At 34.0% G+C, this 27,263-nt stretch overlaps 1 protein-coding gene across 1 annotated transcript in view; it reads right to left on the reverse strand.

The window, feature by feature from the left end:
• ABCB8 (ATP-binding cassette, sub-B (MDR TAP), member 8) overlaps positions 1-26,695 on the reverse strand; it is a gene marked incomplete at both ends in the record, with an annotated part of 51,105 nt that extends 24,410 nt beyond the window's left edge. Inside the window, 6 exons of the mRNA XM_051219403.1 lie at positions 2,479-2,554; positions 2,904-3,049; positions 5,702-5,854; positions 5,891-6,083; positions 12,098-12,495; positions 25,610-26,695. Of these exons, the coding sequence (XP_051067119.1) occupies positions 2,479-2,554; positions 2,904-3,049; positions 5,702-5,854; positions 5,891-6,083; positions 12,098-12,495; positions 25,610-26,695 (2,052 nt within the window). The remainder of the gene's footprint in view (positions 1-2,478; positions 2,555-2,903; positions 3,050-5,701; positions 5,855-5,890; positions 6,084-12,097; positions 12,496-25,609) is intronic.
• Positions 26,696-27,263: the final 568 nt, after the last annotated feature.

The raw sequence follows: 27,263 nt of genomic DNA on the forward strand, positions 1-27,263 counted from the left end.
GAACGCTTAACTGAATTTATCAATTGTCTGATCATTAAGCATGATTACCACATATCAGGGTAAATGGTGCGAGTTCCTTTCAGAAAGGACAGTTGATTGTTTTATAGGAGATAAGAAGTTCAAAATAACTGGATGAGCATCAGAATGCATCAATAAAATCAAAATGTTCATAAAGTTTTAAAACTGACCTAGACTCGGATAAAATCAAACTTTTAACATATTACTGTTTAAAAATTCATATTGTAATACAAATATGTACAGCTACAATAGATATTAAAACAATAATTGTACGAAAGGAAAATATAATACATTATGATTATTGGTCTATGTATCAACTGAACTAAATTTTCAGAGACCATCTTCTCTCTTGTAGGTGTAATAATAGTTTTCAATACAGAAAACGATGTCTCTACATCGATGTAACTACAGAATGTAGGTAGCCACTTTGAACCGGTGCTCCCAACGTGGTATGGTCGCCTGCTTCGGTCTGGGCACCCGGGCAGTATCACAGCCCTCACACAAATCGAATGATTTATGAGGCGCATATCTACTTGGTGCCTCTTTGTACCAATGTTTATGTGTTTAAATAAATAAATAAATAAGCCACTATGAAAGGGAAATTTCTCACGTATCTACTAGATGAAGTTCTGTATAGAATTTTTTCAACATGATCATATTGGAATAATCATAACAAAAAATCTACGTTCAAAATGTTATCTAGTAAACAATACTAAATCAATTTATTTTATACTTAGTAAGTATAGTTGTGGTGTATGCTACTTATATTGACAGATATAGGTAGTATGTAGCACCAATCGGAAGCGGAATGCCTATCAGCAAAAGATGGAATTGAAGAAAACGAAAAAAGGGAAACAGAGAGCAACAGAATTGAGAGAATCATGAAGTGCGTACATGAAAAATGAAGGAAGATGCTCAAATAATGTATTTAATGTATGGTTTACATATTTTATCGAAGCAGTCTGTAATTTTGCGTTAAACAATAGACTTGTTATCCACATCAAGTCTTTGTTTACTACAGACTAACATAAAGTCTAAAGATTGTATGAATTTAAAATCCGTGGGAAATCATTTGATATTCTCTTTTGATAACTAAAATCTTTGATTTAAAGAGTGTAAATATTATTGTATTAGGGGGAAATCTCTCATTTCCTATGATTTTCACCATAATGGCAATTTATATTTTTATGTCTAGATCAGTTAGTCAGTAACAACGTAGTACGTCAATGACAAATTTAAACAAGAATGGAGAGAGTGGGCAGCCCTGACGAACACCACTTGAGGTAATTGTTATAACTGTGAGAAATGCTGCAGATTAAGGGGGTAGCGAATTATTGTTCGGACCAAAGACGCACAAACACGTAGAACGGCCTAGGGTTCTGATTGGCCCCGCTTCCCTGTCTAACCCAGCCAGTTGAGTCCAGAACACAGGTCACAGCCTCGGATTTATGAATCATTATATTTCAAACATACTTTGTTTATATACCAGTCAAGCAGACCACAACGTACCATAAAATAGAAAATAACATTGTACAATAATGGCCAGTAGGAAAATGACACGTTAAATAAATATTGACCAATAAGATGATATCATTTCATGTCCAAGGATAGCATTAGGCTTAACAGGATAATTTTTGGGATATTTTCCTGAATATCCCAACAGTAATCAATTCTGATAACAGTTCGTCATAAGCTCTCACTCGACCAGTTGTGTTCGAGTAGAGAGCCTTTACAAGGTCATTATTATATTGTATTATATTATATATTATATTACTGTATGTTTAGGAAAAAGGGATGATGAGATTTTCCTTTTTTTTCTATTTATAAGCGTAACATGCCTGATTATTATCATTACTATTATAGTTAGAAAGAGGATAATAAAGAAGTGGTGGCAAACGATGAAAGCCATTTTTGGGGATATTGTTTAGATTAATTCTAATTCTTTAAAGCATTAACAACTAGTTCTGTGTATGTTTTATTCTATGAACTGAGCTTTTGTTCAATGTATAAATTACCGTCATATTCTCTTCTATTTCGAAATTGATATCGTTTAGGTGCGACCCTTACATTCCATGTTTTGTACTCTAATGTCCTAGTGTGTATACAATTGTATTTTTTTCATTCCCTCTGTGTTGCGGTTTTGCTAGTCATACATTTATTCGTTTACCTTTTTTTGAGTTAGTTGAATTAAGAATAAGTCGGATATGGAGTCACAGATAAGTCGTTTTCTCTCTCCGATCCCCAACCAGTCAGGTCAGTGATAGAGTAATTCTTTTCTCTCTGTCCTCAAGGCCGTTCAATCACAAGTCGAGATCAAGAGTCACATGTCCCAAGGTTGCATTAAGTGATCTAGCAAGTCAAAGCTGTAAACCACTTCAAAATAACTTTCTCTGCTCTGGCATATTAAACACACACTAGTGGACAGATATATCAAGGTTATAACAATTAGTACTAACTTACTTGAATCCCATTACGTAAACCTTGTGAAATACATTGTTTGAATGAACTTTTAAAGTTTTGTACATCTGATCCAATACTACAAAAAAATATATGCAGATAAGTTAATTGATAGGAAACCAATCAACAGATTTAATTATCCCGTTATTTTATCAACTAACAAGTTTGCTTAAACTATTTTAAATCTTAAGTTGATTCAATGTTTATAAATGGTTAAACACACTAATATTTACATCTAAGACTCAATAAATCAAAACAATTGATGACTGATAGTCTTAAGGCACTGTTATATGTAAACCAGGAAATACTGGGTAGGCATTTTGCTTTATTGTAATAGGATGATATCTTACAGAAACAAGCCCAAGGCAGTCGATCGTTAGAACGTTAGGTTTAGAATTTTCTAAATAAAATACAGTGAAATAACTTACATTTCTACTAATTTTCCAGAACTATGTACATCAAAGTAGGCTACATCTTGATAGACTAACTTTCGGAATAACTGAATCCGCATACGTTTAGCCATACGTTCACCGACAGATCCCAATAGTCCAATGTACAAGAATGTGGATAGTGACTAATAAATTAGAGTATAGAAAAGAAAAACTTGAAGTGGATTAGAAAAAAGTCCTGAAGTTGATAAAAGAGTGCAGTCGAATTATGGAAATGACCTTGAGTGATTGTCAAAATCACTCAAACCAATTTCCCATAATTAATTAACCTCTTCATGTTAGTTATTATTTCTTTTGCTTTGAAGTCAAAGATCTGTGAAAGTTACCATTATCTCTTAGTATTACAAGGAGAATTGTTAAGATATGTAAAACAGCAACCCGGAAAAGGAGAGCAGATAAATTCAAAGAAAAATCGAGTGCGTAAATAGTTGATTCCACTAGCCATAATGGGGTTTTTGTATGCAGGATAGCTGTTGCCTGAAAAGGGTATTTTGAGAAAATCCATAATCAGAAGGCTTAGGACACCAATCCTGATGACTCACAAATATATTGTTACAGCTACCATTTGTACTGACGGTTAGCAAACATACGAGCTTCTCTGACGATATTGTTGCAAAAACAAAGCTATTGTATACACACACTTTCCCAACCCAAATACACGAGTTCACACGAATACCACGAAAGCTATGTGGGGTCATTCAAAAAGCTAACTACAGCAATATGAATGTCCCCAAATATATGGATGCTTTAAAGTCATATGAATGCGTTTCTTTGACAAACGCTCCTTGACTTCAAGACAGAAGTAATGACTACCCTGGAACTTATTTATTTAAAGTTGTTTAAATACATAAACACTGGTACAAGGAGGCATCAAATATATATGCACCACACTTTATCATCCGATTTGTGTAAGGACTAGAATAATGTCCGGATGACCGAACCGAAGCAAGTGGTTTTCTTAGGAGGCCACTCCTCAAACCCTCCACCTACAGGTCTAATCCACAAGATATTAGAGCAACGTAAGGAGGTGCAGTCCCTTGATAGCCGGTGACCAACAATACGTCCATACGACATTTATTCCATCAGGATCCTAGAACCCATATACATCAATGGTATGGAATCAGGGTTTTCCAACTTTCCTAGGTGGACTCTTCGTACCCATCAACCCGTGGTTAAAGCACCGAACATTGCTGTCAATTTCGTAAACAACACCCCCGTTACGAAGAAGGCAGTGAGTAGGACTTCCCTGGTGGTGGTTGTATACGCGTAGCTATAGGAGAGCATTTCGAGGAGAGCTGACTCTCTCCACCCTCAATCGTACCAGGGCATTTGAGGGTGACTATTTCGGAAGAATTCAGTAAACTATGTAAAAACAGTATAAACTTTGCATCCTTTCTTACGGTTTTTTATTGGTAAACAAATAGTAACAATTGTTTCATATATATTTAGTAATCACTTGCATTCTTTGCTATAGTTGAACTTTATCATAAATCTTTTTTTCAACTTCAAGAATTTCTCAATGAAATTCCCATAGAGTTGAATTCAAACTTCACTTCGTCATTATTCAGCAGACCCAACAAAATCAAATAATTTCGACTCTTTAAATTCAATAGAATATCTTATAAGTAACTTGAATACTATCCGTTGAATTGTAGTTACGTACCTTACTCAATTATCGAAGTCAATAAATGTTCTTTACTGAATTATCATGTAGAAATAATCAACCATTGACTCATATAGATGGGTTATAACGTATGAATTAACGTATTTTGTCATGACATGTTTTCAAAGATCCAACGACAGTTAAAGAACCTAACTTTCAACCAGACCACATCTGACCTACACTCCACTGGATAGTGTCACTTTCCTTTACACAAAGTAACTCGAGTTTAAGCTTATATCCGGTAAATAAATAACCGTACACACAACTTTGTGCACAAACTTCAAATTCACAGTTGATACCTACAGAGCTTGAGGATGGTGACACAATTCAGTGAAAAAAGTTTCAACATTCCTAGAATATTTCTCGTCATTCAAAACGCACCGTCGAAAACTGGAGAGAAAATGAGCCATGCTTGTTGATACACCTAAAGTAAGGGACAATTTGTGGACTATTTAAGCGCCGTTTCCATAGGACTACTGCTACATGACAAGCTGATATATTCACTGTGTGACGACAAATCAAAGCATATAGTCATAGGAACTAAGGTTGGACATATCATGTATCAGGCACTAGACAGCTGTCAGAACATTAACATTGAACACTTTAAGCTGAAAAATACATACTTTTAGAGTAGCTAATACATTCACTAAACAATTAAATATTTCGTGCTATTTAAAAGTTATAAGAGCACAACAGTTTCATAGTGCGCACTTCAAATGCGAGTTCTTGCTTTTGTCTTGTCACAATTCCAGATTTTGTGGGATTAGAATAATTATGTCAGACTGCCTCAAATTCATAACATAGTTTGTAAATAATAATTTTGGAGACCATATGTATCAATCAAACTTGTGACTTCCTTTCAGATTGTTAATTATCGTTGTGGGTTATACTTCAATACCTTGTTTTGCCAAACAAAACAAGCAAACAACCTCAACAGTTAAAACTTGTAACTTTTTTGGTGTTTAATTTCTTGTGATCTACTGCGGTTTAATCATAGTGTTTTGTTTCGATCATTCACTCTTGAAGAATAAAGTGATAACAGCGTTCAAATACTACAGGAGATGAACCCTTAATACACTTGGGTAAAAAGTACATAACACAAAAAATGAACTACCTGTAGTATATATGAAGAGCACAATCTAAGTGTAGGGACATACACAGCAGAAACGAACCCTTCGTGAGTCATGACGCATCTTGACAGTGAACTAACGAAATCCCCAAGGTAAAGTGGTATGTAAACATTCATAACTGCAGCTACAAATGCACCCTAATTACAATAGGCTGGAATTTCAAACTGATATACCAGAATGGCACCGAATAAATACACACAATCAGGAAGCATCAGTGCTCCAATGTACCGAGGTATTCCTCCGCTTTCTGTAGTCGTGATCTGATCTGTATGATAACTATCAACTTCACATTGCACAACTTGAATCCGGGATTCAGGAGATATCTTTGAATGCAGAGCAATGAAAAGTCCAGTGCCAACAGTAAGCCTGAGTGATGAAATACATTTTAAAGGCTTTATACGAGTTTTGAGTTTATAATGATCACATCTGTATGTACTTCTAAATTGTAACACCTTGGTAGTCAAGAATCCCCTTCTACATAATGATGGGAACATCCGTAAAGCTTAGAAGCAATGCAGGCGGGTATTGTGAAGGTCATCCAGTCTCCGGATTATAACAGACAGTGTTGTAGTAGGGAAAGTATCTGCTGAAGGGTCTTACGTGTATCTTAAAACTTCTATGCGTCAGTAAAAAAGTTTTTAATTGGTCTGGAGCTATACCACGTGTCTTTCTCACAATACCATGTAAGACGACTTACACTGTGTTTTGCGACTGAAGATAAAGTGGACTCCCAGTCATAATTTGAACTTTATAACTAGCCACCAAACAAAGCTGAACAGAGGTTATCATTTGCATTGTTTTTGTGAGAAATAGTGGATGATGTGCCTCGTTCTATTTATTTTGTATCTGTAGTTTTACTGTCGCAGTGATATTCGGTATCTCAGTGTGCCAGAATCTCGTTACTTATGTAACGTTTTATTTTTTGATGGTGGTTTTTCAATTAACTTACGTGTTTCTTTGGTTTCTCACTATCACCCTAAGGTCATCGTGTACTTTTAAGCATGTAGCAAATGTGTTATCATACGCCTACTTGATGTGTTGTAACCCGTGAACAGTGCAGCAGAGATATTTCAGGCATCGTCCATTGACCAGATAATAAAACTAATCAATCTCGATTATGTTATTTTATTACTGGTCTCCGATCACTAGAATTGAACTGTGATTCTATCACTTTATATCATATGATATTAAATCCAAGTTGCAGCATTCAGTGACTTCTTAACTTGACCAACCGTATGCTGGTATCTATGCGATTCCACTTCCTTATTATCCCTGACGAATAAATAAACGCTTTCTGAAAGAATGTTCGAACGGACAGAAGATATTTCTAAGCTTCAGTGTTATTTCACTGATAATACGAATATAAAGATTGTTTGGTATGGGAATATCGACCCATGCTGGTGTTAATTTCACTTAAAATGTGTGCTCAAATGAAGTGCATTAACCTTTCAGAGAACTAGTCGGGAAGGAAACGATAACATTTGGGGAAAGTAGTATATTTGTCTGCATGTTAATGTTGCATTGGCAAACTATTCCCTGAAAATATCGTTTCATAAATACTGAACACAAACGGAGACGAATGTCAAACTGACAGACTCAGTATTAAGTTTATGGAGGAAGTGCGCTAAACGAATTGTACAGCGACTCAATATGAACATCTAGCTATAACTTCAGTTAGGTAAACTTGGTAAAACCAACACGAGCAACGTCATTATTGAAAGTCCGTCACATTAGTGATTCTGGGGAATTTTCCAACACTACAGCAGTTTCTTGTCCACAAATCTCAACCAACGTTGGGCCTCATCTTGCATGATCCTGATTAAATTAAGCCCTGTTATTTACTAGCCTTTCAAATATTTCAATCCGCTTCATTTATACAACCACGGATAATGACTTGGGAAGAATAAATTAACTGGTCTGTCCGAAAGCTAGTACAGCTCATGTAGGCGCGATACAGTACTATTCAATACACACTGAACAGTTAAAGAATTACAATTAGTTACAAGATGAGTTTCTTGGAACCTTTTCGAGCAGACATAACTAGTGAAGTTAATCATGTCACTCATAAATTAAGATGATTGTAGCCCTACATTCCAAATTGACTGAGGTTGAGAACCTTGTGAACCTAGCGAAACTTGCCTTCCATGTGACAGGCTACATATTTGTAGTTCATGTCTATTTTGTTATGCACGTCACCGTAAATGTGGAAAGGTTGGACATACATGAAAGTTTTGTAACAGTTTAAAGTCGTTTAATACTAAAACACCAAAAAATGGTGGATCAAGACCAACTGGTTTTGAGAGAAGGATGGATTCGTTGTCGCCTAATGCCGCCTGAAGCAGTACTTCACATTTAATGCAAAAATTAATTACCAACACAGGCAACTTCCTTTCGTTTATTGTCGATACTAGTAGCATGGGGTTAATTATTTCTAAGAGAAATTTACTGTTTCTTTATGATGATATCAATTTTAAACTGTTAAATAATGGAGATACTTGCATCACTGACCAACAATTACCAATTATTGGTACAGTTGATATTCCATTCAGAAAAAAGGAGGGTGGTTGTGTCAATATTTCTTTTACTGGTTAGTGAGTATGGCCCATCTTTACTTGGGTTAAAGGACTTAAGACTGCTGGATGTACGAATTTCTTTATGAACTAACTCTTCCTACAGTACCTTAATCAAAGGTCTAGTCTTAAAATACTCGAAGGCTGTGGGGGAGTATGTTAATTCACCCAGTACACATAGAAGTAAAGGGGGAGTAAATCTTCCCGAAGCGTAGACAAATCCTACGTGGTTCAAGATAAGGTGTGAAGAATGACCTAGATAAACTGGTTGGAAAAGAGACAATAATCCCAGTTAAGTCGTTCATTTGAGCTACTCTCATAAGGATTCCATTAAAGGGGGATGGAAAAACATCTAGAATTTTCGGTGGTTACCGTCTGTCACTGAATACTCGGCTATTGCAACAGAGTTGCACCACTGAATAAACTGGAGATATTCTACATAAATCACGACATATTTTTTCCTAAAATACACCTGACAGGTGCGTATAGCAAATCACAGTGCATGAAATCTAGAGTGATTAACTACTATTAATGTGCCGTTCGAGCCGTTCGGATGCAATTTCCTACTGCTTTGGTTCAATTTTTCGCCTAGCATATTCCAGAATGTTATACATCAGATTATCATCGGTCTTGGTGTTGACCCGTATCACGATCATATCGTAGGTCATGGTGAAAACATTGAGTTGCGTATTTAACGTTTTTTCAGGTTATTCGGACGCTTCTGTGATACAAATGTGGCCGTAAAGCCATCCAAGTGTCAGTTTCAACTTCATATACTAGAATGTAGATCCTAAGGTTTTTAAACCTGATGTGAATCGCCTAGCTCCAATCATCATCACCTGTGAATATCTCAAATCATGTGTTGGCGTCCCTTACTTTTACTCCAGGTTTCTTCTTAACTCTATAGAAATATAATCTTCACTTCTCGGCATGGTTTCTAGCAAAGCGCTTGTTTGGGGAAAACGGCATGAGGATATATTAGGGACACTCTGCAATATTTGAATGGTAAAGCTTTCCTCTGACTGTTTTCACTGACCGAAAAATCTATCCTTACTACAGATATATCTTCACTGAGCTTAGGTGCTATCCTAAAACAGAATGGGGAACCTCTTATTTTTATTTCGAGAAGATTAAGCAAGAATGAACGACGACGTTTCCGGACCCAAAAGCAGGCTGTAGCTGTGATGTGGGTAGTAAAGAGACTGTATAAATACCCATTTAGTGTAAAGTTGTACACTGTAACTGATCTCCAGGAGCTAAAATCTGTTTATCTCTCAACTAAGTCAGTTCATATGTCATCCGCTGCCATAGTCCAGAAATGGAATCTAAAGTTGAGTGCTTACAATTTCACCATTGGGCACTGAGTGGCTAAAAGCTTTTCACATTCAAACTTTCTATCACGCTCTTCGTGACTCGAAATACCACCTAACGAAAGTGATTGTATGTCGGTATAATAATGACAAGTATTCAAATTAGTATGCTACCTAAGAATTCCTGAAACAGTGTGATTTAAGGCCGGCAGAAGTAGATGAGCACTAATGGACGTATTATATTTGGAATTCGTAATAAGCGGTCACTCAAGTACGAGGAAATCATCAGTTAGTACAAATACCACAGTTGATTCGCCCATTACATTTTTTTACAGCACAATGTGCGAAGAGTGTGCAACAATATTTCATAACTATCATAAATGTGGTGAGAAGAGATTGGAATATTCAGTACAAACATAGGTTTCCTGAGTTTTACAAAAGGAAAAAAGACATATTGTCATATGCTGAATATTTTTTGTGCTTTAATAATAGACTAATCATTCCCCTTACATCTAGATCTTGAGCATTAGACGACCCTTATTTCGTTCATTTGCTCGTTAGACTTGTCGATGGCCTGATATTGATGCTGATTTAAGTCGGAAATAGAAAAACTATTTACAATTGATTGATCATTGGATGGTGACTACTGTCATGTATAGTACAGATCTAATACTATCGACCAAATTGCAATGTGGCCACTGGTCTAGGTGATTCAACATTGCATGTACCATGCTGAGATAAAATGTTGGTTGTAGGTAATCAACAGAAAAACCTAAACCCAAGTTTTGTGCTGTTTGGCATTAGTCAGCAAATTGTAACTGCAATCTTAAGGGAACTAATTCTCCCTGACGGATTCAATCCCATGTCACCCAGCTTCGCAGTCAGAGACGCTACCACTGAGCCTGTAGAATTATGGTCTACTATGATATTAGTACTGCTCAAATAATAGACCTAATTGTTATGTCCAAGTTTTGCTCGTTCCAGTTATTGAAGTACGGACTATCGATCTACTTGCAAATTACGAACCCAAATTAACAACAAAACCAAGTTCCAATTTAGATACCAAATTTATTCGTAATTTACAAATAGTCAACCAAATGTCGTTCTAACAACAATAATTATAACAATTACAAAACAAACCTTCAAAACCTTCAAACCTACAAAACAAACCTCCTGGAGCAAAACTCCCAAATATCAAACCAAAGACAAAGAGAGCACCAAAATACCAAACCAAAGACAAACCAAAATGTCCGAAATAATGATATGAACAAACAAGTTCAAAAGTTAAGTAAAACAATTACATCCAAAAAACACAGTAAATTATTAATGTACAATAAAAGGTTTTAATCCGTCAAAAGTCTTCAGTTCTCCCGTAACACTAATTCTAAAATTGTAGATTTGTCATTATATAACTGCTTAATCTATAAGATCTTACGTGGAAGTCACACCATCGACTACATCAACTCACTGTATCGCATCAATTACAAATACATGATGTAGAACAAGGTTGAGCTAGAGAAGGAACAATATATTTAATATGAATAGAAGATACAAGGTGACATTCAGAGGGACCACGCCTGCATGGCCGAGCCATGCCATCCGATCAACTCCAATTCATTCAATACATTCTTCCCGCCTTCTACATCGTTAGGTATTTCTCCGCGCTAAATATTGAATATCTATTTTCCGAGTTGTCTCGCATTCAGCTTTGAGGATTGTGTGGTTATGGTCCAATGCCACTACAAGCTATCCAGGTCACGACTGTCCTCCTGTAAGACTGAACTGTATTTAAAATCGATAGATCACTGAGTAGTGATCAATGTCATGTATGTCAGATTCTTTTTAGTGTAGACCAAATCATATCGATCAAGTTGCAACTATTCATTGCTTTCTAGTTTCGAATAATAAATCAATTAAAGTCAATTCATAATGAATTCAATCTTGTGTAGTTACCTACTTTTATCAAGAGAACGCGATTAGTTTAATGAAAGCAATTATTATTATTATAACCAATTGTACCTGTGCTTGTTTTAATGTGCTTTTGTTTAACTGTGCTAAAGACAGTCATACTGCTCCTCCATTATTCTCCATTACTGTTTCGCTGTTCGTGACCCCGTTCGCACGTACTTTCTCCTGCCGATTCCGCATGTACCTTTTCTTGGCACGATCTCGGTATCCATTCGATACCACGAGATCGCCAAAGAAATAAACTTGGTTCTAATCCGCATTCGCCTTTTGATTTATATGGCACGTGTTTCTTTGTAGTGGTGTTCATAGTCAACCGGGACTCGACACCACGCTACACATGTAAAATATCATTACATTGAAAACAAATGATTTATTGATTATTACTTATGAGATTAGAAATATTAGAAACATGAAGAAAACAACAGAATAGAACAATTGATGAATTCTGATTTATCATACGGGTTATAGTATTTACATGAAATATATATATATAAACTTTTCCTTGACACCTTCTCAATGATGACTTAATAACCATTGATTTTCTTCATTGATTCTTTGATCATTTAAATTATATCTGTTTTGTTTAAATAATTTAAATATAATTGAACATAACCATAGAACATTGAATACGATACTACTGATTAAAACAATTTGAATAATCATTGGTAATTGAATAAGTAACATATTTATTTGATGAATGATTGTTTCATTTAAATGTACAGATTCATTGAAATATACTAAAGGTAATAAAACATTTGAAATATTAGATAATTGTTTAATTTTTTTATTATTTCTAATCACAATATTAATTTGTAATTTAATTTGAGCTTTTATAATAAGACCAGTAGTTGGTTCAATATAAATGGTTGTATTATATTCATCATTATTAGATTGTATACCATCAATAGCATTTTGATAAGATTTATCAGCCTATTAAAATAAAAGAAAAAAAAAGAAGACGATAATGATAATGATAGATGAACGATGACAAAATGATCTTGAGAGTAGCTACTTAATTACTAGGGTTAAACGATGGTTATGAAGTAGTTTAGGCGAGACTCTAGTTTATGGACGACCTTTGAACGAATCTTAAGTAACCTTGAGAAATATTGGCCAATCAGCAAATAGTCAGTATATGTTATACAAAACCAAGGAAATGAAGTGGATACACTTCTTTTACATGGTTGAAAAAATTGTCAAGGTTAGTAAGAGGTTCAGACGTTCTAAAATCGTAATGCATGCAGTAGAGGAAATCATCCATACGACTAAAGAATAGTCGGCCTCTGGAGCCATGATAAAGTCTTAAAAACTTTTTCACCCTCGACCACATAGCTTCAATATTGTTTGTGTGCACTCCGGTTGTTGAGTGAAAAAATGCTACTTTTGGACAACGACAAGATGCACATAACCAAGACTATGTAGGAGTCTGTAAGCTCCCCAAACATCTATATATATTTTAGTACCTGGGTGCAGCCAGTGTTACTGGTGCTTTTATTATCCAGTTCGCAATAATTGTCGTAATCTGCCTTAGTTAGGAATTATATATGGGGTTTTCATCACGAACTGACATCAGCTACAATGACAGAAATTTATTTAGCCAAATGCATGGAAAACTGCGTTAAGATCCGAGATCTATTATCTCATACCTGATTGATTCGTCCACAAATTATAGTCCCACCGTTTTATTTGTTATAGCCTCTCAATTATCACGTTTTGTACAAAATTCCCTGTGAACCGATCGTACGTTATCATTAAGCACTGAAGTTGGCGCCGTAACCTTGAAATCTCTAAAACGCTTCTGATTGACTCGTCTATAAATTAGAGTCTCACCGTGGTTTGAAGAATAAGGATTATGACTTACAATTGATGATTAGGGTTAGGAATTCGATTTACGGTCGTGTTTTTTTAATCATGAATTGACACCAGCTAAAATGCCAAGATGATATTCAAACGAATGAATGAGTGAATTTCGCTCCAAAATTCAAGACCTGTTATACTAAATCTGATTGGTTCATTTATAAATTATAGTCTCACCATCAAATATTATTGATCATTGAATATATGTGGTTGAATTAGAATAAATGTCAATTCATTACTATATTGTACAGTTGACCTTCGTTATAGGAATGAATGAATCAGAACTGATAGGATGATTTCAAAGAATTGAAAGAATGACAGACTGTAGATAACGTTATTGACTATGTTAACGAAGACAGTGTCATTAAGTATATATATGAAATAGGTTAGGTTAGCGTTTTTTAGCGAGTTAGTTTTCTACGGGATGGGGTCGCTAACCTCATGCCCAACCCTTTCCTTTATCCGGGCTTGGGACCGGCAGTAGCCCCCGGAGGGACTCCAGGAGGCGTTATATGAAATAGGTATGATTACGTAATTATGCACAGAAAATGATGCATAAAGTATTATGAATTTTACTGCATGAAAGGTATAGAGTTAACCAATACTCTTACTTTATGCGTTAATTAGTGATTACCAATGCAAAGCTCACCCATTTTAAATCCATTGATCATAACACTAGAAAAACCAGTAAAGTATCTAATAATCATTTTTTGACAAATTCTACTAAACGAATACACAAGTGGGGACAGTCGAATGCATTTGAACACAAAATTACAGAATATCTTAGTAAAATCTGAGAACTATACAGTAAATACTTCATTTACAAAATGTTAATCAATCATCTCAAAGTTCACTGTTCCTTCATTTTCACAGCAATCATTCTCTGTTCTTGTTCTCTTTTATTTGACCTTATTAACCTTCTGCTGTCGAGCATTTCACTTTCTATTGATGATACATACTACTTATATCTGTTGACATCAGTAGTACACATCACAATATGAATTCACGTGATTTTATACACAAGATTCAAAACCACAATGGAACGTAACCAATAAATCTCATTATGTACATAATCAGGAGATTTGTGATAAATGGTTGAGTAACATACCTATATTTGATTATCTGATTTCAATCTAATCAATAGTGACCAATGTCACAATAAATTCAATTGGTATTGTTTACTTGAAATTTCCAATTTATGTTTAGGACTGCAATTGATCAGTGTCTTATTGGCATATGTGCATATTATGTGTATTGCCTCGATATTGACTTAATTCACAAGCATTATAAGTAAAGATGGACTCAGTAGCTAAGTGATGGTGTCTGTCACTAATCCCACTGGGTTCGAGTCCCAGATTGATTATCAAATCTGAGATGTAGATACACCCCGATTCCCAAATAGAACAAAACGCGCGTTTTGTATTCCACTGTTAGCCACTATCCAAAGTTGTTTAGAAAGTCACAATAGTTAGTGGATTAATTTATAGCTTACAAATAGAATAACATAAAAAAGTACCATGAACCAAATGCTTAACAGACGCATAAAGACGGTGTACTAACTGATTCCCAAATAAATCGCTTGCACACTTTTTCCAGAGATAAATGTCTCCAAGAAGGAATTTTAAGAGTCCTCAATATGAAGGCTTCGATTATATATATATATATATATATATATATATATATATATATATATATATATATATATATATATATATATATATACTATCAGGAACCTCAGATCATATGTATGATTAGCAAACATACAAGTGACTTTGAAGATATGCTTATAATCACAAAATAATTATGTACACACACCATTTTATCTCTCCAGCTAAAGGAGTTCACATGAATATCCTGAAACCTGAGCGAAGACATTTAAAAAAAACTGTTTACAACAATATGAATATATTTGAATGTATATATTCTCTGAAGTTATACAAACGCGTTTTTCAACTTTTAAGCGGAGAAAAATTGATGATCATCTCAGAAAAAATAAATCATCAATCTTGTAAAAATAATTTTTAACTTTATAACAGTTTTAATTTCATCTCATAAACTTGTTGAGATGATTCAGAACATTCGTTGAAAATCTCATCCAATGAATTCAAAGTAAATCCAACATTTCGCTTTGCAATTTAGTTCGAGATTTTTCAAGGAATTATAATTAAACATCAGAACGTCGAACCAGATTGCCAAGTGAAATGTTGAATTTACTTCAAATTCATTTGCTAAGATTTTACAAATATATTCTTACTCTTTAATGTCTCACATCAACTCAGCGCCTAAATACTGTGAAACTATTTGTTATAACTTGCAGCCTGATTGTCCTGTTAATGGATAAAGTAATGATACCGCCAATTAGGGAATAGTGAATTATCGATCGGACCAATGACACATAAAGCACCTACGAACAGTCTATAGTCTTTATTGGTCCTGCTTCTTGTCTAGCCCAGCCAGTTAAGTCCAGAACACCAATCTCAGCCTCTGCAATATGAATCATGTATTTCAAACATACAGGGTTTATATGCCAATCAAACATATCACAACGTACCATAAAATAGAAAATAACATTTGTACAAAATTTGGCCAAATATGACTGTGAATGTGGGAGGCAGAGGCAAATAGACACGGCATAATTCAAGAATGGTAAAACGTTACGTTTTTGAATGAGATCGTGATTCCATTAATGTAAGACCATCGCTGGAAACCTGGAAGCACTGAACGGCCGTTTTGTCCTAGTATAAGACTCCTCAGCAGTGCAAATCCACGGAGTTCTAGTGAGAGGCTGTGATCAGTGAAGATAATCGATGTCAGATAGAGACACGTATTTACCTCAATACAATGGAAGATGGTCGCTTATTTTCGTGGATTGGTTGAAGTTAGACATTAACAAGGTTGGATACCGGTTCAGTGATCTAGAGATTAACCATTCGCACGCAAGACGAAAGGTCCTGAGTTCAAATGTCGCATGCGGAATCGTGGATGCGCGCTGCTGAAGAAACGGCTATCCAGTGCTTATAGGTTTTAAATGGTGGTCTAACATTCATCGATTCATGATCTCAATGAAAAGTAATTTATTTCACTAATTTCTTGTCTACATAGGTGTGTAAAAAAGAAAAATTCTACATCTCTGTTAAGTTTGTTTTACGTTGTTCCTGCTCATTCCCTTTCCACTCTTTTGTATATTGTTTTATACTACTTATTTACATTCAGTAAGCAGTCGTATTCCTAGCAATTTTCACACTTATGTTGAAACGCAAGTTGTACTGTAATATTCTGAAATGTTCACATATACTTATAACGTTTATTGTACTTATCATTGTATTTATCGTTATAATTACTGTATCTCAATCACTGTAGCCGTTATCCACAGTTTTGTGCATTTGTTTAAACGCAACAGTTTCCGTATTGATTTGCTCTTGGCTCGGGTTTCGGTTGTTCGTAAACTGTTATCAAATTTAGACACAGCTATCAGCTGTCCTTTGTATTGTCGTATGTTATAATTATTCTTTATGTTACTGTTACAGGAAGCCTTTTTATTTTCACACTTGAAGGACGCGTTTATACGCCCCAGACACCTCATAAGTTGAGGTTTGTAACTAAAATTTGTTTATTATTCAATAAAGAACCGCTATTGTAGAAAAATCGTTGTTTTGGAAACTTCGGTTTTGCGCGTATCTCAACCGGGTAACTTGGACGCTTCTATAGAATTAACTATCTCAATAAGACTAATATTAATAAAATAGAATTTAATATGTTCAGAATTTAGAAATAGCATTGAACCTTGATATTTATAAACAAAGATAGATGATATTTAGCAATGGAATCCAGGACATGTATTTCGTCCTATTTGAGACTCGTCAGTTAGATGTAAATGTATCTCAGAGTTGATCATTACTCCTACTATATTTGAAATTATATACATAACCTGTTATAGATTATAAAGTTAATTGTATTTCGTTTGTATATATAAACACATTACATTTGATGACTTGTATGATTTGATGAGAATTAATAAAATGATCAAAGAATAAATCAAGTTATATCCCCCCTCAATTGTTTTGATAATCTGCCATCAATGAATTGAGGCTTGACTTATGAACCATGATGTGCCGGCTCAATGACCTTGGCGTTAAGCATTCGCGAAGTAGACTGGAGTTCCTTTGCTCTATCTCTTGTGGGATCGTGGATAATAAAATGGTTGTTTGGTCCTCTCAGATTTCTAATAACTGTCTACCTTAGACTAATTAATGATCTCAATGTAATTTATTAATCTCCACCTAGTTCACCGCATGTAGTTTAATGCAATTAATCTATCAGTTCGTTCTAATAGATTTAATTATAAATTTCAAGAACATTATTCAATCAACCAAACCAAAAAATGGCACAGAATTCGAGTCCATTTTGGCACAGTCGAAAGCTCAGTTGTTATGTCCCATGATCCGTTAATTATCATGTAACAAAAATAACTAATCAGAATATCGACTTCCTTGACCTTGTCCCTGTTGTAAAGCGATGAAATATTGTGGTGTGTGCTACTTATATTGATATAAGTAGTATATGACGCGAGTTAAAGAACGTAATGTCTGGCAGCAGAAGATGGAGAAAGATCAACAAAGAAAGAGCGGGAACGCAATGTAAGAAAACTCATGAACCATGAAATGTGAGACAATGGATTGATGATTACAGCAGCAACAGTCCGGTTTGATATCATGGAATGATATTTTGCAAATTAACGATTTACTATTTGATATTTCTATTTTGCCAAGTAACTCTCTAATTCCGTGCCATATACATTGGATTGTCCCCACCCGTGCTCTGTTCACTACAATATCAACAAAAACTACCTGTCTTAAGTCAACTCTGAGTTCTTATCGGTCCTCTGTATAGCAACTTCTTGCTTAGCCCAGCCCTTTCTGTCCAGAACACAATATAAACCTCCGCTATGTGAATCGCATACTTCAGACATACGTGGTTAATATACAGCTAGTCTAGACCTCGTCACATCATAAAATGTGAAGCATTAATTATACAAGATCAATCCAAAAGTTCCTTTGAGTATGGGATGCTGTAACTGACATTTTGGAAATAAGTCAAGAATGGTAAATCGCAAAATAATAGCCAATAGGTCAAATGAAAGCTTATGATTAAAGAAATATATGTAAATCCCAAGTTGGGGCTTGCTTCATAATGAAGTTTGTTGATTTCTGGAATGTTTGTCCTAACCACCTCCAGTATCTTTTGTCAATTTCCTATTCAGATGTAAGCTGGTTCGTTCTCTACCACAGTACATTGTTGCTAATGGACATTGAGTATATTGAATAGACAATTGTTTATAAATACTTGTACCGTTTTGATGATAGTTGTAGTAGTTCTACAAGTTTCAGTCCCGTATACCAGAACTGCCTGGATGTAGGTATTGAAGATTCCGACTTTGATGTTGGATGACAATTGTTTTGAGTTCCATACGTCTTTCAATTGTAGGAATGCTACTCTTACTTTATCGATCAGTGCCTTTACGCCTGCACCAGACTCTCCTTGATTATGCTGATACGGGAAAGTTTCCACCACCAATAGAGCTTCTATATGGAGTGTGATTCGTTTGAGGCGATCTGTGTTGTTTTTCAGGATCTTGCATCTCACCAGTGAATGTTGAGGAGTGCTATTGCAGAGTTCGCTGCTGCATTGTCCATCTTCACGTGCATTTATTCCTGTGTATGGATTAGTAGTGATAAATAATCTGCAAAATGAGAATTGTCCAGCTATGTCCAAAGTGTGTATTTTATTCCATACTTTTTCTGAGATGCTAAAGTCTTCACTATTTAGTCAATCAGCAGAAGAAATAAAAACGGTGAGAGTAAAGAGATTTGTTAACTCCACTTGTAGCTCTTCTAAGGTTACTGCCTAGTCCCAAGTTCAGCTAAAGGAAAATGTTTAAGCATTGTCTCAGTAACCTCATCCCATAGAAAACAACCTTGCTATAAAAAAATCAACTATAATATATTTATAGATAGTTCATAAACAATTCCTAGCAGTTACTATTCATTTATTATTCATTCAGATATAACAATAACGTTTAAATGTTAAATATAAATATTAATAAGTGAAAATAATTATCCATTTTTTTAGTAGTATATTACATATCAGAAGGGTTTTTGTGGATATTATAGTAATTTTAATGGTTGAGATCATGAGAAAATTGAATCTAGACCACCATGGAAAATCTGGAAGCACTGGACGGTCGTTTCGTCTTATTGTGGGACTTCTCAACAGTGCACATCCATGATCTTGCCTCGTGAGATTCCAACCCATGATTTATCAGTCTTGTGAGTGAACGCTTAACCATCAGAGCACTGAGCCAATCGGCATCCAACAGTATTAATGTCTAACTTCAACTAATCCACGAAATTGAGTGACACATCCACCATTATCTTCAGTGAGTTACTATGTCACAACAGACCTGGTTGAATTCCACTAGTCCACTGCTTCTCATTAGAACTTCAGGATATACCTCTTGAAGTCAGTCACTAGTGAGCATATGTTGATTCATATCAGAGGAGGGTTTTCGTGAATATTATAATAATTTTAATAGTTGAGATCATGAGTTACATAATAACATTAGACATTAACACCATTGGATGCCGACTCAATGATCTAGTTGGTTAAGCGCTTGGTGCAAGACTGATAGGTCCTGGATTCGAATCTCGCGGGGTGCGGGATCGTGGATGCGCACTGCTGAAGAGTCCCATACTAGGATAAAACGGCCATCCAGTGTTTCCAGGTTTTCCATGGTGGTCTAGCTTCAATTGACTCATGATTTCAATCAAAAACTTAACAATCTCCACAACACCTAAACTGATAACAACTTATTATTTATATTTTCTATTTATCATATATTTATGTACACCATATTAATTATCTCTAAGTGAATTACAAATTAATTCTAATCTAATTCATTAAAACACACATTTACTTTAAAAAAAATCTCATTTCAATTCTATGAATTAATTTCAATGTTCACTATTTATTTTTGAAAAAAAAACAAACTTTTTTCGGTTTTTGAAAATCGAGCCGTAAAGCTGGAACATTGAACGTGTTCAATATTCAATGTTCAATAATATTTTTTTTGAAAAAAAATGTGTTACTATGCTAAATGTAATAATCTTAAATGGATATATTTAAATGGTATCATATAATTTAATTGAAAAAAAAAAGAATTGAGGAATGTTTATGATCATTTAGCATTTATATATATATATATATATATAAACAATAGAGATAAACAAATATGGAAACTTTCTAATATTCAATGTTCATTATGTATTGTCTATATTATATAATTGAATAGATAGTTTATATAATAAATATATGAAACATAGTTAGTATAAAGTATAAAATGTATACAGTTCAACAATGTATATCTATATATTCCGATAGAGGATAGAATGAAAGAACTATAGTTTAGTACAGGAATATTTAACATCAAGATCATTGAGCCAGTACACTATGGGGTTTAGAAGTTAAGCCTTAATTTATACATGATATTTCGTGATTATCTTCTGTAGAGTCTTTTGTGAATCACTTTCTTAAACTTGATACAATTACATTCCATTGGTTATAGATTCTCAATAGAATTTCAGTAATTTCCCTATGATTGTTGGTTAGAATGTTATTAATATTATTAATGGCTTTATTCAATACTATATTTTTTAGCGATACCATAATTTATGAACGATTACAGGTCTCGAATCTTGATGCGAAATTCACTCACCTATTTGGATAATAAGAATTTTGGCATTAAGGCTTATGTATGTTCATGATGAAAACCCTAAATTTAATTCTTAAATTTAAACATCAACCGTGAATCATAATTCTAATTCCTCACATCTGTTTATAACCCTCATTTTGTCCTAGTTATTAAATGGGCACTCTCAAGGTTAGTTTAGAGTCGCTCGAACTTACATATTTACGCCTTTTACTCCTCGTGAAGGAGCATAGGTCACACACCAGAATTCTTCATCCAACCCTGTCCTGCGCAATCCTCTCCAGCTCTCCTCAGTCGTTATTCATCCTTTTCATATCTGATTCTATTTCCCGACGTAATGTGTTATTTGACCTTCGGCTTTTCCACTCCCCTTCAGGATTCCAGTTTGAAACTTGCCTTGTGATCCAGTTTGATGATTTACTAAATGTTTGTCCTATCCACCTCCAACGTCTTTTGCTAATTTCCTCTTCAACTGGAAGCTGGTTTGTTGTCTCCCATAGTAGGCTGTTACTGATGGTATCCGACCAATGGATGTTGAGTATCTTGAGTAGACAATTATTTATAAATACTTGTACCTTCTTGATGATGACTGTAGTAGTTCTCCAAGTTTGAGCTCCATACAGTACAACTGTCTTGACATTCGTATTGAAGATTGGGACTTTGATATTGGTTGATAGACAGTTGTTTTGCGTTCCATATGTTCTTCAATTGTGGGAATGCTGTCCTTGCTTTGCCAATCCTCACCTTTACATCTGCATCTGATCCTCCTTGTTCATCGATGATGCTTCTCAGGTACGTGAAGGATTCTATATCTTCCAGAGCGTCGCTCAAAGGTCGTCCATAAATTATAGTCTCACCTATTTTCGGTATAATATAGAATTTTCAGCACAAAGTATTTCAACAAGTTTTCTTTTTTTTATTTTTTTATCTATCCTGATGATAAATACTGAGTGATCACCAGTTAGATTTTAGCAGTTCAGAAATCAACATTTGAACATTGATCATTCTTTTCAATGCAGAGTAGCATCCAACACAATGCACTCTGAATGTACTTTTTGTAAGTTGTACAGGGAAAGATCGTAAACATTTCATAAACATGTCTAAATCGATTATGCGATTAATAAACATAATAATGTGTTAAGACAAACAAAAGACAGCTAATTTGTTGAGAAATGTTGATGTCAGGTACAAATAAACCAGATATTCAATAAGGCCACTGGGAACATGATAAGAGAAACCGCTTTTTGGTGGAGTTTTGTTCTCTGAGCTGGATGGTCCAGCTCAGAGAACAAAACTCCACCAAAATCATCCACCTGAGCTACAAATCTTCTCCACTATCTCAAGAGAAACCGCACTTGGAATAGAATGATATTCAATATCAGAATGTATGCATACACTCAATGTTGACTATACACTTAGTTATTGAATGTCAAAGAATATTGATAGAGGTGTATAATCAAGTGTAATTTCAATAAACCCTACAAGTAGGTTTAAATACGTATATGATATTGAGTAATTTAGGGTTTTTGAAAACTTTTTGTCGTATAGAGAACCCAGATTAAACGTTTCTTTAATACGTTGAGTTATGAAGATGATTGGATGTCGTACTTTTAAATTACGAACTGGGTCTTGTTACACAATCACTGAAAACAAAGAAATTGTGGACAGTGACTTTGTCTTATTATGAGACTCGTCAGCAAACTGTATCTATCATACTGATAATAATAATCACCTGTGGTTAATTTGGAGAAGTAATTCATGGAGTTTTAATCAGTAGTTGTGCCCAGCAAAGTTCAACCATGTTCACGGTAATGCAGTTATCCATGATGAGTATTAGAAAACGGTTGCACTTAATCATTAACGAACTAAAGTTAGAAATGTTAATCAATACATGCTGACTTAGTGGTCTAAATGTTAGGTGCCCGTTTCGAAACACAAAGGCCATGGATCTGTTTCATGGTGAGGTTCTGTATATACAATGTTGAGTAATTCTGTAATCATATAAAACACGTATCGAAAATCTTCCTCTACATTCTAACATTCATTCTTCTCCCTAGTGTATCTACCTAGTCTGTTGAATAAATATGGGACTTGAAGTTAGAAACACCATAATACTCAGACTACATCAATTTCATCATTATATTCAAAATACTACACCGATGATTATTATTGGCTTTATGCGGTATTATATGTTTGGTACAATATAGAATTCTCAGTAAAATACGACAGTACATTCATGGCAGCACACTCGTCTCATCTTCATCTCCATCTACATTGCCAAAAAAATCCTCACAATAGTATTCGCAAATCAGTATCTTCAACTCATTCAATATAGTTCAATATTTTTGTCAAATTTCAAGGAGTTTGCTATCACAATCAAGTGTGAATAGACAATTTTCTTATATTCATTTGATTGACACTGACTCATGTGAACAATGTATCAGCGGTATTTGAACCCAGGACCCATCGGTCTCGCGCTCGTGCGGGATAGTGAATGCTCACTACTGACGAGTCCCATACTAGGACGAAACGGTCATTCAATGCTTCCAGCATTTCCATGGTGGTCTAACTTTAATGGACTCATGAATTCAACCATTGAACTACAATATTTAACTGATCTAAAAATTCCAGTGTAATGTGATCTGGAATATGAGAAACATATACACATGTGAATACCTCACTCATAATGTAAATTTCACATGTACTCGTAACTAACCATATACGCATAGATACACACAAAATGTATAATGATATATAGTCAGTGTTTATAAACATAACTTATTTTCGGACAATAATCTACGAACATATTTATATCATAAAAAGTCTAGTTATAAAATCAATATTATTGATAGTAGTTTGTTTCTAGATGGTGATTTATTTGTATTATCAAACTTAGCTCATTATCAAAGTAGGTAGTATATAACAAACTCTATCATTGTTGGTTAACTAACTTATATTAGTATTCACTAAGAAAAAGCATTGACCTCATGGTTGAATCCATTCGACTTCTAACCATTATTTACTTATTACTTACACCTGTCATTTTTCGTCGAGGAGCATAGGTCGCACACCAAAATTCTCCATCCAACCCTGTCCTGGGCAATCCTTTCCCGTTTCTATTCATCTTTTTCATATCTGATGCTGTTTCTCGACGTAATGGAAGTAAGTTAACAATGGTAAATCGTATAATCGTAGTCAATAGGTCAAATGAAAGTTTATGATCAAAGGAATACATATATATAGTTTTGAGATAGTGGAGATTTGTAGATCAGGAATAAACAATAACAGGTTAACAGTCAACAATAAACAATCGAGGTCTATAGGTCAAACTGTGAGCCATATGTGAAGAAATTCGAGCACCTCACTTCTACTTGAAGTTTGTGTTGATGATGTCGTTCAGAATGACGGTGAATGTTCTACGACCAAACCATGCAGCTCAGGGAACAAAGCTCCATCAGAAAACTTATTATAAGCCTTAGAAAATTTATGAGGTAAATTAAACCATCCTAAATATATATTTAGGTTCCCATTTTTACATAAAGATTACTGAATTATTGACTATTTATTTACTCACTGATTACTAATGAGAATGAAACAGTCGAGGTCATTATCAAAATGAGTAATACAGACTCGTTGTATTGAACCTGTGAATTTTAATCTCATCAGTCATACTATGGTATGTGTTACTGATGTCCACAGATATAAGTAGTATGTATCGTGAATAGAAAGTGAAATACTTGGAGGCAGAAGATTAAGAAGATAGAAAAAAAGAGAACTAAAACATGGAATGATTGATGTGGAAACGAAGGAACAGTCAAGTATGAGTCAATTTATTGACATTTTTCAAATGAAATATTTTCTGCTACAACTATCATCAGAAATGTACAAGGATATATAAACAGTTGTCTACTCAAGATATTCAATGTTCGTTAATCAGACAACAATCCACTATGGGAGAGGACAAACCAGCTTTCAACTGAAGGGGGAAATGAGAAAAAGACTTTGAAATTAAATAAGACATGTATTTCGTAAATCATCGAACTGCATCACGAGGTAAGCGCTAACTTGGAATTATGAAAGGAAGAAGAAAAGAGGAAAGCCAAAGAACACACTGAGTCGGGAAATGGAAGCAGACATGAAAAGGATAAATATCAACTAGAACAGATACTCTAGGACAGAGTTGGATGGAGATTTCTGATGATCGGACTATACCGCTCCTCCATGAGGGGTAAAGTGAGTAAGTAAGTAATCAAATCTCAGATTCAAATACATTCAGTTGTACTCACTGGTATTCTCATTCACTACCTACTTAATCAATTCAATCAATGAATACTAATAAATATGAGGATTTCAAATGATCAAAACATGTCACTCACACACACACACACACTCATAAACAAACAAAAAAAAACTGAAACATACATTTAAAAAATGTGGTTGTGATATAACAATTGGTGAATTCGGTTGACATGATGACATATCCAATACACCATCTTTAAAACAATTTGACCAATTTAAACAAAATCCTTTATTCTTCTCATAGAATTCACCAGATTTAAATGTATCCTCAGTTAATAAATATTTAAATACATTTAAATGATTCATTTGTTTAATTGAATCTCTTGTTAATTGAATAGAACGACATAAATCATTCAGAAATATATAGGGTTTCTCTTGTTTATTTATATAAGTATGATAGATTGTACCATCAGTACCATTGATCATATTCGCTGTAATTGTTGTCCAATCATTTAATTTAGTCTTATTATTATATTGTATGATTTTGCCCAAATTTTTAGGATTTTTTAAACCATCATGAATGATGATATCATCATTTAATGTATCATTATAATTTAATAATAAACTAATCTTTGTCATTGTTATATTAAATCCATAATTAGATAATAATAATAAGAATTCATCATTATAACCCCATAATAATTGTTGAATTGTTTTAATTTGTATTAATTTATAATGATGATATTTTTCATATAATTCAATCAAATAATTAATTAATCGTGGTAACGAATTCAATTTAGTTGCTATGGCAACAAATCCTAAATTGATATGGGTTATATGATCGGTTTCATGTCCAATTGATAAATTCGAATTGAAATAATATCTTTTATATTGTTGATATTTTATTGTATTATTATTATAATTATGTTGTATATTGAATTTATAATATTTAATATTATATGTATATGGTCCTAATTGTTTTAATTTGGGTTTGGCACCATTTTGAAATTCATATGGATTTGTTAAATTAAAAAAATAAAATTGTATATAAATTGGTATAGATGAATTAAACCAATGATTATATAATGGACTATTCTCTTTTAAACATAATTGATGATTAATGATAAACCATATAGATGGATGAATAGCACATAATAAGATAAATGAAATAATAATAATTGTAATTAATAATCTTATTAACATAATGTTATTCATTAGATTAATAATAATAATAATAATAATAATAAATAAATGTTGACATGGTAACATGACTCTTTTTATTAGATTGTATTGTTTTCAATGAACCAATGAACATTAAGATGAGTAATAAATATGAACCAATCAAATCGAGATTATATTTTTTTATAAATGAACCAATCAGATATAAGCAATGATGGATGGTGGCTAGCATTGGAATCCAGGACGCGCGTTTCGTCCTATTTGGGACTGGTCAGCTGGATGTGAATTAAGGTAATATCGAGGCATATGCACAGTATGCACATATACCAATAACAGACTAATCAATTGCAGTCTTAAACCTCAATGAGAAGATACAAGCCAAAAACAATAGCAATAATGAATAAAAGTTCACATGGTAACATGACTCTTTTTATTATATTGTGTTGTTTTCAATGAAACAGTGAACATTGAGATGAGTAATAAATATGAACCAATCAAATCGAGGTTATAATTTTACAAATGAACCAATCAGATATAAGATAATAGGTCATGAATTTTTTGGCGCCTAATTCACCCGTATTTAAGGATGGATTTATACGCAACGTTTCCATGTAAATTTAATGTATTATCCAGTGTGTAATAACGGTCATCTCTATGT

The sequence above is a fragment of the Schistosoma haematobium genome, chromosome 4, assembly GCF_000699445.3.
Source record: "Schistosoma haematobium chromosome 4, whole genome shotgun sequence".
Lineage (NCBI taxonomy): Eukaryota > Metazoa > Platyhelminthes > Trematoda > Strigeidida > Schistosomatidae > Schistosoma > Schistosoma haematobium.